The sequence below is a fragment of the Myotis nattereri genome (assembly GCF_964212035.1).
Source record: "Myotis nattereri genome assembly, chromosome: 11".
Taxonomy (NCBI): domain Eukaryota; kingdom Metazoa; phylum Chordata; class Mammalia; order Chiroptera; family Vespertilionidae; genus Myotis; species Myotis nattereri.
The window spans coordinates 75,489,952-75,505,955 of record NC_138086.1 but is presented as its reverse complement, the minus strand read 5'-3'; the positions used below and the strand labels follow the sequence as shown (position 1 = coordinate 75,505,955).

Below are 16,004 nucleotides of genomic sequence, written 5' to 3'. Positions count from 1 at the left end.
CTCCCGGGCACTGCGGGAGGGCAGGAGGGCAGGTGGGTAGAAGCTCAGTTTACCCCAGGAGAATAGATTTTGGAATGCCACAGCCGTTTCCTTTTCTTTCTTTTGCTTCCTTTGTCTCCCCCTCCCCACAGGCCCCCATGGAAACTCCTTTTTCAAGTCCTGGGTCCAGGTTGGATACATTGAAAGGGTGCAGATGAATGTGGGCTGGCTGTTTGAGGAAGGAGGAATGTAATTTTTACTCGTATGGGCTGCTGAAAAGAAATCAGGGACGGAGAAACTTTGTAGCTCACGGAAAAGCACCACGTTGGAGTCCAGGTTCCAAACCGGGGGTGGGGGTGGGGGGGATTGGAAGAGGGGGGGGCTTTGTTTCTGTGTCCTTTATAAAGTGGCCCATGGGGGCAGCAAGCTGTGCAGTGGGAGTTCCCACTTCCCAGATTTTGGCCCCAAGGACAGATGAGTTGGGCGGAAAGGAATACCAAGAACTTCCAAAAGCATCCTCTGGTGATGAGAGAGAGACGTTCACGGCTGGCCTTGGAAAATGTGAAAGTAGAGGGGGAGCCTTTGGGGGTGTCCTCAGAGAGGCTTGAAAAGAAGAAAGGGGGCCCAAACTGTGAGCGAGAGAAAAGGGGAGCGGAGAGGCGGGGTGTGAAGCAAAGGGAACAGGCAGGACGCAGCCCCCGCGCGGGGCGCTGGGGTGGAAGCCGGCGAGGGCGTCCCGGCGGTGCCGCTAGCAAAGGCGGGGAGGGCGGCCGTGACATCATGCCCGGGCCCCCTTCCCCTCGCCGGGTGGGTGGGGCCTCGGCGCGCCGAGCGGGCGCGGGGTCAAGGAGGGGGAAGAGGAGGAGCAGGCCTGAATGTGTCTGTGTGAGGACCGCGGAGAGGCGGAGGGGGGCGGAGGAGGCGCAGGAGGCGCGGGAGGCGGAGGAGGCGCAGGGGGGAGGGCGCGCGCGCGTGGCTGGGGCGCCCAGGCTCCCCCAGCCCCCGACCCCGGCCGCGCTGCCTCCTCGCCAGCACCGCCCGCATCGCCGTAGGAACCCGCTCCGGGCGCGGGGACGCGGCTCGGCCTGGAAGGAGCGAGGAAGCAAAAGTAAGGCGAGCTGCGCTCTTAAGTTTTCCCAACTTCGCCCCCTGCGGCTCCAGCTGCGCCGCGCGTCCCCACCGCGCGGAGAGGGGCCGCCAGGCAGAAAGAAAGGGCCGGGGCGGGGGAAGAGGGAGACGAGGGTGAGGGGAGAGTCCCGCAACATCTGTTAAAACTTGGGGGAGGAGGAGCACGGCTGCAGGAGGAGGAGGAGGAAGAGGCGAGGAGGGAAGGAGGGAACTGGCGGGAGGGGCGCGCGGAGCCGAGGGACAACTTTTCCGCCGCGTGAGGAGCGCGGGCGGCGCCGGGCCGGGGCGGGGGCTCCTGGTCCCGCGCGGGGCTCCCGGACGGGGCCGGGACCCTCGGGGAGAAAGTCGATTGGATGCCCGGAGAGGCGCCCGCGGGGGCTTTCTTTCTCCCCCTGCCCCCTCCTTCCCGTGGGTTCACCAAATCAGAGCTGTCACTCAGGCCTGTGAGTCAGGCGGGATCGGGTTACACGGTCCTGGAAACCGATGCCGGAGCCGCCGGGGCGGGAGGGCGCGGGCAGGGGCTGCTCCTCGGGCGCGCTCCTCACTCGCGGTCGCGCACACTCGCCGCCCCGACTCGCCCTCCCCGCGGCCGCCCGCGCCGCTCCGCCGGCGGCCCGCACCCTCCGGGCCCAGCCCCGCCGCTCGCCGCCGCCCGAGCGGCCGGCGCCTCGCGCCTCGCGGAGCCGGGACCGCCCGCCCGCGCCCGGGACGCGGGTCTCCGGGAAGTTAGGGGACTTGACAGCCGCCGCCGCCGCAGGTACGTCCCGCCCGAAGTTCTTTGTTCCGCGGGCCCCGCACGGGCCAGCCGGCTCCTGCGGCCGCGCCGGCGCTGCCAGGTCCCGAGGGGTCTCCAATCGGGGGGACGGGAGGAAGTGAAAATGGCTGTCAAAGGCGCCCCGCTTTACAGAGCCAATGGGTAAAGCGTCAGAGCCGGGCTTTCCTTCGCTTCCTCCTCCTGGAAGCTCCCTTTCCAAGTGGCTGACCCCTCGGGATCCGGAGACGGACTGGAGAACTGCACATCCCAGAGGGGGACGAAGTTTACAGCAGTTGCATGGGCGCACCGCACCCCCCACTCCCCATCTCGGGTGGAGAGGAACTACCTTAGACCCCGAAGCTTGGGCGCCCGACTGCGCCCCGATTCACCCCCCTCGGGTGCCCGGCGCGGCGGGCGGCCGGTGGGGCGCGCTGGGCTCGCGGCTGCGGGGGTGCGTCCAGCCCGCGCCTCCTTTCCGAGGGCGGGGGAGCGGGGTGCTCCCGGGGAGAGGCGCGCCTCCGTTGTAATAGAGGAAAAGTGAAAGTTGTACCATCTGTAGATGATTTGGGATTCTTTCATTTCTTTTCTTTTTCAGGGACAGCACACACACACACACACACACACACACACACACAATAAAAAGAAAGAAAAGAGAGAGAAAAGCGTTAGAAGCTGCAGGGAGTCAGTGCCGGGGGTGGGGGGTGTACATAACCGTGCCCCCTGCAATAATCACTTAAGCGGCCGCCTTTGCACAGAGTTGTGCAGGAACCGCTCTGCAGGGGACAGTTACTTTCTTGAGTTAGGAGGGGAAATGGGCGGGAGGAGGGTAGAGGGCGTAAATATTTGCCCCAAACTTGGAGACTTTGTGAAGCGACTTTTAAAGCAGACTGCCAGTTGCCGAAGCACCACTGCACACCCGGGCCTTTCCCCCTTCCCTGGACTCTGTGGTCCTGTCCCCGATTGCACCTGCTTCCGGAGATGCCCCGGAGAGGCCGGACTCCTAGCGAGGCTGGACCCAGGCTTCCCTTTCTGCCCCCTGGCAGAAAGAGGCTTCAGGCTTCAGGAGGCTTCTCCTTGCAGTTCTCCGGCCTCCCAGCTTCTCCTCTCCCTGGTGTGCAGTGGCCCAATAGATTCTGGCCTTGGGTACAGTGCTCATGGCCCTCTGCCAGTTTATATGTACATGTATTTATGTAAAACATTTTCTCCCAGCTCTTTGCCAGCTGTTCCACATTTTCCAGCTGCCATTTCAGTTTTGAAATGATGGACTGTCCTCATCTCCAAGTAAAAGAGCCCTTTAGTCAGAGGTTTGGGGACCAAGTAGAATTTTTCCTTCCACCTTCTAGGTTCTTCTAGCTGGGCTAATGATCAAATTAACACAAGGCAAATTAACAGGGGGAGAAAAAAGTCCAAATTTATCACAGATGTATATTTAAGGGTGCCATAAGATATGAGACCCAAGGAGGCATTAGGCTGTTGAGGTTTATGTGCCATTCTGGACAAAGGAGAGGGAGGCAGGGGACTGAGATTTCCAAAGGAAAGCAGACAATTTACAGGTAGATGAGGAAGAGCAAACACGTGGTAAACAAATTCTTGCTGGGCCACCCAGAAAGAACTGGACATAGAGGAATATCCAAAACACAGGCTTTGCTGTATTTTCCCCTGTCGACCACATTTACTTTGTATGATGATGCTATGCTGCTGCTCCCATCCTTAAAGCAGGTTTTTCTATCTGAATTCCTTTAGGCAGGCCAAGTGGGAGGGAGGGTCCAAGGTTTTTTCCTGAGCCTTTCATTGCTTTATAACTAACTTAAAAATCAATATCCCAAAAGGCATATTTTGTAGTGGCAAAACTTTGGTCCCTCTCAGAGGGCTGGAGGGCTGGCTACTGTGAAAAGTCAGTGCCATGAACCGGGCTGGTATGATTAGTTCTAAAAAAACACCTCCTGCTTTCCTTTCTCCTTTCCTTTCCCCCAATTCCTCTTTCCAGAGCACTTTGCTGGAAAGTCACAGTAATTAGGCTTCCCCCCCACCATGTGATTTTGTACAGAATTTGGATGAGGCGATTTTTTAGATCTCTGAAATATGTGTCTTGTGGAAATAAATTACCTTTTAAAAAGAGTTGTAGCTTGAGTGGGTTGGGCATGGCTGGTGGGGGGTAAGGGGGGAGGGGAGTGGAGAGCTCTGCTTGGCCAACTGAAATGATTTCATTTTAGTCCAAGGCAGGAACTATTCATCCTTCCCATGTTATGCTTATTGTGTTGTTTGATGTCTTAGCATATTATAGACTGAAATTGTCAAGAATTGGCCTAAAGTATTAATTTTGAGTATTTATGTAATTGCTCTGTAATTTGAATAGGTGCCTTATTGATTGATTCCTGTAATTATTTCATTTAGGTTTTAAATTAAAAATTAATAATAGTCTGACAGTTTCTTAATTACATGTGTCAAGATTATTTTGAAAGAGGAAAATGCTATGTTTTAAAGTAGTGAAATAACCTAAAAATCTCTTCATTTTTTTTTCTAAGGCATAACAGTATTTCAGTTGTGGGGATATAAGGCAGTAGTGATCGGTCTTAATGTAAACTGTGTGAAGTATTGAAATAATTTGTTTATGTTAGGAAATATTGGTCTTAACAACCTGGTATGCAAACACTTTGGCCTGTTGGACTATAGTCATACCTAAAACAAACATGAAATAATATATAAATTAGTTGTAACAGCATACTTATAAAGAGAAGAGGATTTATATTATACTAAAAGCTATTTAATTAAAAACTCCCTGCCTAAGGGAGTATCCTTTCAGGGTATATAATTCTTAAAGTCAGCCTAGGGAAGCTTTGGTTTAAGATGCCTTAATGAGTCGAATGAATGTGAGAGGTGTCTTGTGAAACACCTTTTAAAAGGTGTAGGTTATATTATTATTAATAGTAGGTCCAACTCAGATACCTACCAATTCCCGGTACCTTTAACGAGTTTGTATTCCTTGATTAAACCCTGGCATAAACACATTTTATTGTATGTCTGGTTTGCAAAGAACTACACACAGAAGTGAGAAAATGAGTACGGATGAAAAATGACTTTGTTGAGTTATTTCATTACTTATTTAATGAAAGAGTCATTAATTTATTAGTTTGATCCCCAAGCCTAAAAGTTTAACTTCCCTTTGTTTCGAGGCCAGTTTTCTTAATTATCTGCATGTTGTAAGGGTTTCAGACTTCTGTGTTTTCTTAGCTAGTTAGAGGTCCTTCCTTCTGTGTAAGGTATCCTACTCTCTAAGATCATCCTGCCCTCAGTTTTTGAAGTTAGGGTTTGGGAGTTTATGAAAGGAAACAATTTAATGATCATTGTTCTATGCACTCACTTATATAGACAGTAATGTACTAGGAAAAACCAGTCTTGAAGGAGAAGTGAATCAATGAGTCATGAAATCCTCAAGAAAACCTTAGTAATGGAATGTTAATGCTTTTAGACTCTAGTAGATTATCTTAAAAGTCAGACTTTTCTTCTTTATGCAATTGTTGTAAATCCCCAGCTAAAGAATTCTTTGAAGGAGGTTTTAGTTTTAGCGGGCGTTCATATTCTATAGTCAATCTGATTTGTTTTGGAAGAGTCAAGAAATTTTCTGCCAACTTATATATGAGAGGCAATTAAAATGCTCAAGTGATAGAGAAGGAATGTGTGTGTATTTAATTTGTTAAGCAAAAGATTCCCTTCAGGTTGTCTTTTAATTAAAGTCGAGTAGAAGTTGCTGCCCTTCACTCCATGTTGTCATTTTTCTAGATGAAAATTGATTTGTTCTAGTTTCAAAGCAAAGAGATGGAGACAGAATAAACAACAACAGGGCAGGGGCCCTGCTGCAAACTTTTTCAAGTACTTTCAGTGTATTTTTCATCTTTACTTGTATTTGATGGGCCTGTGAAATAGAGCTGTAGACCGGTGAAGACTTTAAATGAAATTTCACACTTTGATGATTTTTTTTTAAACTTTGATATATTGACAGCAAAAGGAGCTGCAAGCTTTTATATAACTTGAGCAGTAACGCCAAGCAGCAGTCAAACGTCTCTGTGCATTTGTGTTTAAGTGCAGAAGAAAAACATGTCCATGGGCAGTAGAGGTTCTTATCAACCCCCTAATCCCAGATCCCAGCAAACCTTAAGGGCATGCCTCAGATCTTGCTGAAATCACTGTAGACTCTCACAGTTTGCAGATTAAATATGCTATGTGTTCCTGGCTCCAACAACAGTTTTATGAGCTCACTAAGCTTCCTGTTTTAAGATCCGTTTCTTAAGTTTTTAGGAGCTGCTAAAGGCAATGCTGTCTGGAGTAAGTGTTATTTGTTAATTTAGAGACACTTGAGATATTTCATTCTTTCTTTAAAAATTGCTGGAATTATTATTTTTTAATTGAAGGGCTTGTTATGCAGGGATGAGAGAGGGGAGCTGTTTGAAAGAAATTAGATGTTAAATATGTTAGTAAGTGAATTTCATGGCAAATGTTACATGGTGCTGTAATTGTCTTAAGGCGCTTTTCCTTTTCCTGGCCCTTAAAGTTAGACTTTTTCCACTTACAATTACAAATGCACCATATTTTTAGGGACACATTTTTAAGCTACTCATAATCACTTTTAATTATTATTATTATTTTTTAATGTGAAAGTGTTTTTGTTCTGTGTGTGTCTATTTCAACCAGACAAAATGTCCCAGAAAAATCTATGGCTCTCTAAAGAAAGTGAATGAACAAGCCATTACATAGTTAATAAGGTGGCATTGGAACGTTACAGCACCTCCTGAAAGGTAATATGGTACTGAGCTCCACATCTTCATCTGCAGCACCTATAGTTGTGTCCTCATATATGGTGCTTTTGCATTTTGCATAAGAGTCATAATTAAAAAAAGAAAATACTTACATCATCGTCCAACAACATGTCATGTAATTCCCAAGAGAACTGGAGCCAATTTTGTGCTTAAAGGTTAGTCAATGAATGAAATTGTGAAAGCCCATTTGTCAAAGTGCTGCATGGGCTCTGTTAGTTTTCAGTCCCCAAATTCATTGTCTGCCCAGCCCAGCCATTAGTCACCAGTGTATTAGTGCTGCCTTCAGGCCATGCTGCCCAGCTCTTCTTCACACCATTATAGCTTTGAGAGTGTACTCTGTTGACTTGTAGAATTACTGCTCTGATTTCCGCTTGGCTGGGTTTGAGGTAAGTCCCCTCCCTACCTTCTAGCTGACTGTAATCCTTGCTTTCTTTTAAAGCTCCTTTCCAGAGATTTAGGGGAAAACTTTCTTAAGGGCCCGGTTGGCATCACACTGTGGTTTTGTTGTGGAATGGACTGTACATATAAATTGTACCTGCAGTAAATTGGATTGATTGCTGGCCTGAAACAGCTAGTGGTTCTTTTCTTTTTTGGAGGAAGGGGGTGACAGTGTGTGTGTGTGTGTGTGTGTGTGTGTGTGTGTGTGAGAGAGAGAGAGAGAGAGAGAGACAGACAGACAGAGAGAGAATGTTTTAAACATAAGCATTTGACTGTATATTTGAGTAATCTTTATGCCACAAAATTAAATAAAATAATTGGAGATAAGTGTAATTTTATTTAAATCTGTTTATTGGAATACCTTCAGAATGCATTGTGACATCTTATTTGCTTATTTTCATATGGAAACTTTAGCATTAGCTACTTTGACTTTCCTTGAAGATTACATAAAATGCCTAACAATATTCCAGAGTGCTTTACATGATAAACTATTCATTTTTGATAAAAAGAGATGGAGAACTCATAATTCAGATGAACGGTAACTTTGAAATTGCAGTAGTGAAGGAATGAGGGGGTTAACACTGTTATTGATTTCATTTTGTGATTTTTTTTAAAAAGAATAATTTAGTTTCAAGAGAGTTCTTTGTAAAAACAAAAACAAGAACAAGAGAGTCATCTGTGTGTGAAGAAGCCTCAGCCAGCAGCTTCAGAACGAAGCCTTAACGAACTAAACTACATGGAAGCCTGAAGGGCAGGGCCAGAAGTGTGGACCAGGCCATGCCACTTCAGGACAACATCTGCTGCTGGAGTTCTGGCTGTTCAGATGAAACTGCACGCCAACGTGTTTCATGGGGAGGGCGTGCAGTTTGGTATAGTTTACACTGGCATTTTGTGCAGGATTGGGGGAGGGGTGAAAAAAAGATACCTGAAGAATTCTGTCTTTGAATTAGCAAAGTTTATAGGCTTAGTGGACTGGAAGTAATTTTTCACTGAATGACCCTTCATTTAAAATTCTTAAATTTTGAAAAATTTGCTTTTTAAATGGCAACCGAGGTTCAAGAATCACAAGTTTAAAAATTGGGAGGATTAAATATGACGAGTAGTACTTCACAGAATAGCAGCTTAATATCTTTGGGATATCTTTAGTTGATTTTAACACCCAGCAGGTAATGGTCTAATATTTGTGATGGCTTAAAAGTAAATTATTAATCATAGAATGTGCACTCTACCCTCATCAGCTTTATTGTAAAGACACACATGGTTCTAGGAACCAAAAGTTATGGAAGTTCTATATGAATAATTTTTAAATTTAGTTTTTTTTTCCCCTTCTGAAGATGTGTGAAAACTTTTAATTCCTGTAAAGTTCAGTGAAATGGGACCTTTGATCCTTCGTGATGTTTTTGTGATTTGTGGCTTTAAACTGTGATTTCACTGTTTTTTTTTTGTGTGTGTGAGCTTAGCTGATGTTAGATTGATAACTGATTTATCAGCCTTAAGATCTCATTTTCTGTCTGAGTTGAGGATTGTCTGTCTCCAGCAAACTCTAAGAAAGTAGGGATGCCAGCTTGCTTCACATTATTGCTCATTCGTTAATGGCACCTGCTGTGCATGGTGCTTTGTGCTAAGCCTCACCAAAGTACACTGGGCTGGTGGTGTTTTACAGTTTCAGCAGAACTCAGAAATGGTAACAACTATTAAATACAGACCTCATACTCCCATCACGTGTTTCTCATAAAGTGTTCCTGGCAGTAGAGAAAGAGTAGCTGATAATCTGTTCTAATTACATATAGCAGAAAAGTAGAACTGGCACACACAACGTCATCTGTGATTTTCATTGTAATAACAGTTACTTCCTGTCAAACAAGCTTTTCAGTGGTTGAAGTTCAATATACGGGTTTCTTAAGAGTTTTGATGCAGTTAATTTACTAAAACCAAATTTACTTAATCCTTAGCCAGGTAATTGTTTCCCCTTCAAGTAAGTTCATTTGGGTATCGATCATGAATACTGCTTATCAGATATTAAGAGCTTTAGAAATGTATGGAAAGATTGAAAACAAAATGCAGCAGATTTGGGAAACTCTCTAGGCTACCAAGGCTTTAGGCTTTAATTATGGGGAAAAAATCATATAGAAAGGAAAATAATTGTACTTAAAAATACTATAGTTAAACATTAATCACAATTTCATTAAGAACTTATGATGTTGAGCTTCTTTTCTTGCAGAAAAGAGAGGCAATGCAGATAGGGAAGGGAGAGGAAGCCTTATAAATCTTAGGAACTGTTGGTGTGTCACAGGGGTTATGCATATCTAATTGATTTTAAGTCCAGAAATCATTTTTTTTGAACAGAAGGAAACAACCACCACACTAGACAGTTATAAAAGGTTAACTCTAATGCACGATTGTATTCAATCCACTGAAATATTTTAAACTCCCTAAAATGTTGTTCATTGAAACTCAAACTTTCAGAATTGATCAAAAGTTAAAATCAGCATCAGGTGTGTGCTTTCTGATTTTTAGAAATTTCTCTCCCTAAACAATTTATTGTCTTTAAGAACTGAGTTTTAATGATATAGGATGGTATAACTATCTAATAGAAATTTCACCTGAATGGTTTCTTAAGAGCAGTATCTTGAAGTAGCAGCTAATCTGTAGCAATAAAGTATGAGTGAAATGTCATTCCTCAGTGATATAGGGAGACTCCCCCCCCCCCCACCCCCCCAATCCTCTCAGAGGCTGGTGCCTTCTGGATTTTTCAAGCATCAATACATTCAGCTTATAAACATATAGGCAGGTGTAAGTAAATATAATTTCTTCCAAAAAAAGGCCTTATTCCACTTGAGCAATAGTTCCCTAAGTTGCACAGAATAATTTCTTACTTAAGGCTTAATCACTGTGCTGTTAAAAGCTCTGCTCTGCCTACTGGAATGCCTTCTCTTTCTGATCCCTCATTGGCAGTAGTTGTTTTAACCTATCAGAAACTGATCAGGTTACCATTAATCAGGCTTTTAACTTAGTTGTTTGAAGTCTTTAAAATACATTAAGAAAAAAATCAAACAGAGATTTTGCCCAAATTTAAGCAACTTAGAAATAAACCAACTGGATTAGGGAAGTAAATGAAGCAGTCTGCTGTTCACAGAGCATGCATTATCATTTATAATCGCTGTCTCATTTCACCTTAGATTAGCAAGTCTTTTTATATAGTTCAAACATTATTTTAAATGGTGGTTGTAGTACTGGTGCTTTCTCCTAAAAATCTTAAGCAGGATAAAGGAATCCTGCTTCCGTGTGGATCCCAGGTTTCACAGCAGGGACCTGCCAGGGGAAAGGCTGATTTCTGCACCTTTCCAGATTTTGATTTTTTTTCATTCTCTGTGATTTACTACCAAAAGCCTCATTGATGAAGGTTGAACTTTGGAATTCCACCGAGGGCCTCCCTCGCCCAGACGCACTGAGATGTGTGTGTGCCTTACCCATTCACTCCACCAGAATGCAGTTAGGACTCTTGAGGAAACAGTAGTTGGGAGCCAGGTTAGTGGATGGGGAGTTACAAGGTGAATGAGCGAGGCTCACCCGCGTTGGTTTCCTAAGGACTCCAAGTGGTCCCAGTGTTTTACTGTCGTGCAACACACAGGGTGTCGCATTGCAAAGTATCTGGAAAGTGGCACCTCTCTATTCAGCTGGCCACACAGCTGTGCGAAGGGCAGCAGGGCTGCCCGGATAACTGTCTGCTGGAAACGCCGCCGGGCCCTCATTAGAATATTCCCGTGGAGCAGATCACCGGGGCGATGGAAGTGATAAGGGGCGCTCCTTTGGCTGCAGAGGCCCTGCGGGGTTCCGATGGTTCCGCCCGGGTTGGCACGTTCTGGAGACGGTTGCTGGAATGCGGACTGCACCCGGCGGCGAGCGCCCCGCGGCCCCGACACCAGCGGTTGCAGAGGAGCCAGCCCTGTGCGCGCTGCGCGCTGGGCGCGGGGTTGGCCGCCGCCCGTGGCTGCCCCGCGGCCGGGAAAGGAGCCGCGGCCCGGCGGCGCGGAGCAGAGGACCGTGCGGCCGGGCGCCCAGCACGGACCAGCACCTCGGGACCCGGAGGGCAGGCCCCCGCGGCGGGAGGTGCCAGGGTGTGAAGATCGGGCTCTGGGACCGCATGAGGGTCCGCACGTGCAGGCAGCCCGGTGGGGGACACGCTGCGAGCCAGCGCGCAGACAAAACCACCCAGCCCTTAGCCTAGGAAAAGACGTGGTTCCAGTGGACTGATAGGCAAACATAGAAGTTTCTGGTGGGGTTGTTTTCTTTTTCTCTTCTTCTTCTCATTGCAGCCCGAGTGGCAACTCTAAGGGAGTGGCAACTCTAAGGGAGGGCCTCCTTAGGCTTTTTGTGTGAAAGGTCCCCACAAGAATTCACGAATTTGGTAAATGTTGCTGGTCAGTAACCCCAGAGGCTTTGGATACCTTATTGTGCAGTTCAGATTCATAATTTAGACAGAAAGGACCCACCTGCAGGCAGGTTGCTACTAGGAGAAGGATAGGATGTAACATGGGCTCTGGAATTCATTGTGCCCAGGGTTTAGGCCGGCAGGAAATTACAAAGGTTCAGGGACCATCGAGGGGGGGGCGGGGGGAGCCATGGCTGCTCTCAGGAAGGGATCTTTACCCCTCCGTTTACCTCTGAGACCCCAGGCCTCAGCAGGCACGCAGTATTAGCACAGTTTTCCTTGGTTGCAGGCTTTTTTATTTTTGGTGTTTTTTTTTTTTTAAATACTGGAACTGCTGGGTTCCAACCATTCGCTACAGTTTTCTTTTTTTTTTTCCTTCATCAGCATAAAATATCAAGGGGCAGGCCAGCCAACCTTGCACGTAAGGTTTCAGTGGTGAAAGGGATGGAAGGAGAACAGTGGGGAGTTGTAAGAAAAGGAACCATACTTGGGAAAAGGTCTCATTTCATTCACATCTAAAAAACTGTTGCATTTTCCTCAGAGAAAAATCTTTGAAGTGAAAGCAGAACCGAACGAAATGTTTTCCTTGATCATTCTGTTCTAAATAAATTGTGCTTTATTGTTTAGGAAGTTCCAGGTTTTAAAAGTAGTACTTTGGGCTCTTTCCCCAATTATGTATGCTTTAGGGTGCCATCAGGAATTTTTACAGGCCCCTTCTATACCTCAGGCTTGTGGGTATCAGCTCAGGACGTAGTTTCTCAACTTGGCGAATAAGTCTATGAAAAGAACCACCACTACAGCTCCAAGCGGATTCTCTCTTCTGCTCACTGAGGCTTGGTGCAGAGTGTTGATGAGGTGTCAGAGTCTAGAATGTTAAAACTTTCTCCTTTGTAACTGACAGGGACAAAGTTGTGATTTTATCAGTAAAATAAACTGATATAATTTATAGGGATATACAGGAAGCAGATGTCTGCCTTGGCAAGTTGCCATTTTTATAGCCCTTGTTTCAAACACAAGCCACACTTTTAAATAATTAGTTACTTACTAATGAGATCCAAAAATAAGTCGTCAAAATAGAAGAAGAAGGTCGACTCTTGAGTGACTAAAGGGCCTATTTTTTAAAAAAAATCTATTTCAAACGGGAGGTGGAGGGTAGGAATTAGTATTCTCTGGGACCATTAATTAGTGTGATTTTTCAGTCAGTGCCTGGGGCTTTACCTCTTCTCACAGGAGTCCCTCTGTGCAGTGATGAGTATTTGGAGGGTTTATTACTTTGTTAAATTGAAGTCCTTTGCTTGGGGTAAAAACCAACAACTCCCAAAACCAAGTTTGTCAAGGAACTTCAGTGACTTGTCTCCTCACTGCTGTTAATTAGCTCTGTCTACTAAGGAAGAGGCTGATTTCTTACCAGGAATCCCATCTCTTCATGGGTTTTTCTGGTCCATTGGCTTGTTTCTGTTTGCAGTTTGAATTTAGTAAACTCCATTCATATTCAACCAATAAAACTGTGTTTTGAGGGGGGAAAATATAGTAAATGCCTGTTTATCCAAAATGATTGAGAATGGAGTGTTTTGACTAATTAAAGATTCCTGTTAAAATTTTTAGCTTTTATGTAATTGCCAGTTTTCAAAGAAACACTGGAGTAAAGACATATAGTTAAACCAATGGCATGCAAGATTTAAGACATCAGGATCAGGACTTAGTCACCATCTGTGTCATGGGGCCCTCACTAGATCCTGTATTTACTACACATCCTTCTGGGTCTGAGGTGCTGGGAAGATAGCCAAGGCTTGTCCTCATGGAGCTTACTGTCTGGAGGCGGGATGGACTTTCAGCAAAAATTCCAGATGAAGAGTTCATTGGGCTAGAGACTCAGGTAGGCTGTTGGAATTCAGTTGGAGTGCAGTTCATTGATAGCTTAGGACTGCATAGCTTGCACAGTCAGCTAAGACTTCATTTGGGACCTATTGCACCGAGTACGTAAGCAGTGAACAAAAGTCTGTAGGGCAATTGCCTACAAGCTTTAGTGCGCCTGATCATCACTAGTGCTGGTTAAAACGCAGGTTCCCTGGTGCCACCCTCCCAGATATTAAGGGATTGGACCTGGCAATCTGAATGCTTCACAAGCATTACAGAGGGCAGATTCCAGTGGCTCTTGTAGCACTCTGAGAAACAGTGCTGTGGTTGGGGTTGCACTGTTCTTGTGGAATACTTTAAAGATGATATTTAAATCAATTTTGGGGGAGTGTTAGGAAATTAAGGAATTTGTTAGAGCTTAGAAGGGGCCATCAAACATTTCTCCCTCCAGGGTCTTTATCTGGATTCATGCAAAAGCTTGGGGGGGGGGGGTCCGTGTTCCCTCTCAAATTAAGTGAACACTTGAGTGTTTAAGGATATTCTTCTACGGAGAGGATCCATAACTTCTAACATATTCTTAAAGAGGACTGCACCTCCTCCCCCCAAGGCTAAGTCCCACAGTTCTCATCTGTGACAGATGAGAAACCAGGCACTGAACAGCTCCGTTTAGGTAACGAGGCCTCGCCCCGGACTTGTGCAGGGTGGCAGCCCTGTGAAGGACATTGTAAGCTCCTTCACACCGGTGTACTTGGTCAGGGCTCTCTGAGGGCTGTTTCTGAATTTGCAGTGGATCTTACAATTGATTTGTAAATTTAACTTTGTGCTTCCTTCTTTTTTTTTTTTCTTATTTATTCCAGAAAAGCTATTCTTAAATAACTTGTGTGTGTTACAGTGAATGACACTGAGTAATCAAGGGAAAGAAATGGAAGTTAGTGGAAAAGCTGGTATGCGGCCTCTGGGTCTTAAAGTTTTCTAGTGACTTGAATTCCAGATTTCTTGTACAATCAAGAATTTGCAGTTTCCTTGCAAATCTGAGTTAAGGATGACTTAAATATATCATCTGCTATTTTAACTCTTTTCATTGGTTAGGCAGTTGCTTATTTTATTTCAGTAATCATTTTGGCGGAACATTTTTGCTAAATGTAGAAAAGAAGCAAATGACTCAACTGAAGAAATGCCCACCATGAGTGTTAGTTACAATCTAGATAGCTGGAAGAAAACATTCTAGAGAGGGTACTTGTCATCTTTTCTTGTATTCTTGTATTTCATGGCTGCAAAAAAAAAAAAAAAAAAAAAAAGAACATGACACCAAATTGAGTGAAAGTTGATGAATGATGAGTTAGGGCGATTTATCACATGAATGAAGCCAGTGAAAGGCCGACTAACTGAACTTGCCTTTAGCTGAGTTTTAATATTTCTTAAGTGGTTCCAGTCTTTTCTGTTGGCAGTCTTTTTTGACTTTGTGTGGGATTGAGAGCGTGTTGTTCTATTACCTTTGTTTAAAAAAATATAACTGGAATGATTTGAAATGGTCTCATGTTTTAAGAAAGCTTAAAGAATTTGGTTTACCTAGCCAATTAGGATGAAGAAGCATATTGCAATTTAGATATCTCAGTGAGAGGAAGCAAAAATCACTGGCTTCTTGACCTGAATTATCCTCTGATTCAGAACTTTGAGTAGGGCCTGGGTTTGAGAAATTGCACTCTCTTTAAACACATCTAATTAATTAAAAGCCTTCCCCTGCTTGGAAAGTTGTCCTAATGCCCCTTCCTATAAAGTTGGCCACCTGAAGAGACATTTGTAGATGTGGCTTAAAAGAGTAATGTGACCCTTGGTTTTCGCACTATAAACACAGCTGTAAATTGAGATATTTAGATCGTTTAATAACAAATGCCCAGTAGGAATTTGGGGAAAGTCCCACATTATGGACATTGCCCTCTGTTCTCCTTTTGCACGTGCAGACACGATGACTGGCTTGTTAATAAAACTTTGATGCATTTTTTTTGCAAGAAAACATGTAGGGAAGGCTCATCCACGTTTTGAGCCTGCTAAAGCGGTAGGCACCTCCTCAGGGGACAGGCACAGTGAGTGGGCTTTTGAGGGAGTTGTTTTTCCCCCTCTTATTTGAAGTTGATGACGCTGTTGTGTCCTTCAGGTGTTCCTGGTACCAGAGAGCTGAAGTAATGAGAAGGCATCATGGAGGCCCAGTCCCACAGCTCCCTGACCACTGAGAAGAAAAAAGTTGAGAATTCTGTAGTAAAATGCTCCACTCGAACAGATGTCAGCGAGAAAGCGGTGGCCTCCAGCACTACTTCCAATGGTAAGCAGCCTCGGGGATTACCAGCAGCCAACCCTACCGTCATTTTTATGTTCTCTGCATTCCTTGTGAATTGAGTATCTGCACCTGGACCAGTGTTTGTTCTAGAAGGGGCTAAAGAAAGCAGATGGGATTGCAGTGTGTGTGTGTGGGGATGGGGGGTGGGGGGGTGGGGGGGTGGGGGAGTGTGGGGGCTGGGGGGGGAGGGAGTACAGGATGGGCAGGCTTTTGTAATCTCTATTTTGGCACCAAAACAACATGTTTTCTTTCCAATTTTCTAATTTG

General features: G+C 45.2%; 1 protein-coding gene across 1 annotated transcript in view; it reads left to right on the top strand.

The window, feature by feature from the left end:
- Positions 1–15,598: 15,598 nt before the first annotated feature.
- Positions 15,599–16,004, top strand: part of GLI3 (GLI family zinc finger 3) — a gene marked incomplete at its 5' end in the record, with an annotated part of 268,118 nt that continues 267,712 nt past the window's right edge. Inside the window, one exon of the mRNA XM_081101728.1 lies at positions 15,599–15,722. Within this exon, the coding sequence (XP_080957854.1) occupies positions 15,599–15,722 (124 nt within the window). The remainder of the gene's footprint in view (positions 15,723–16,004) is intronic.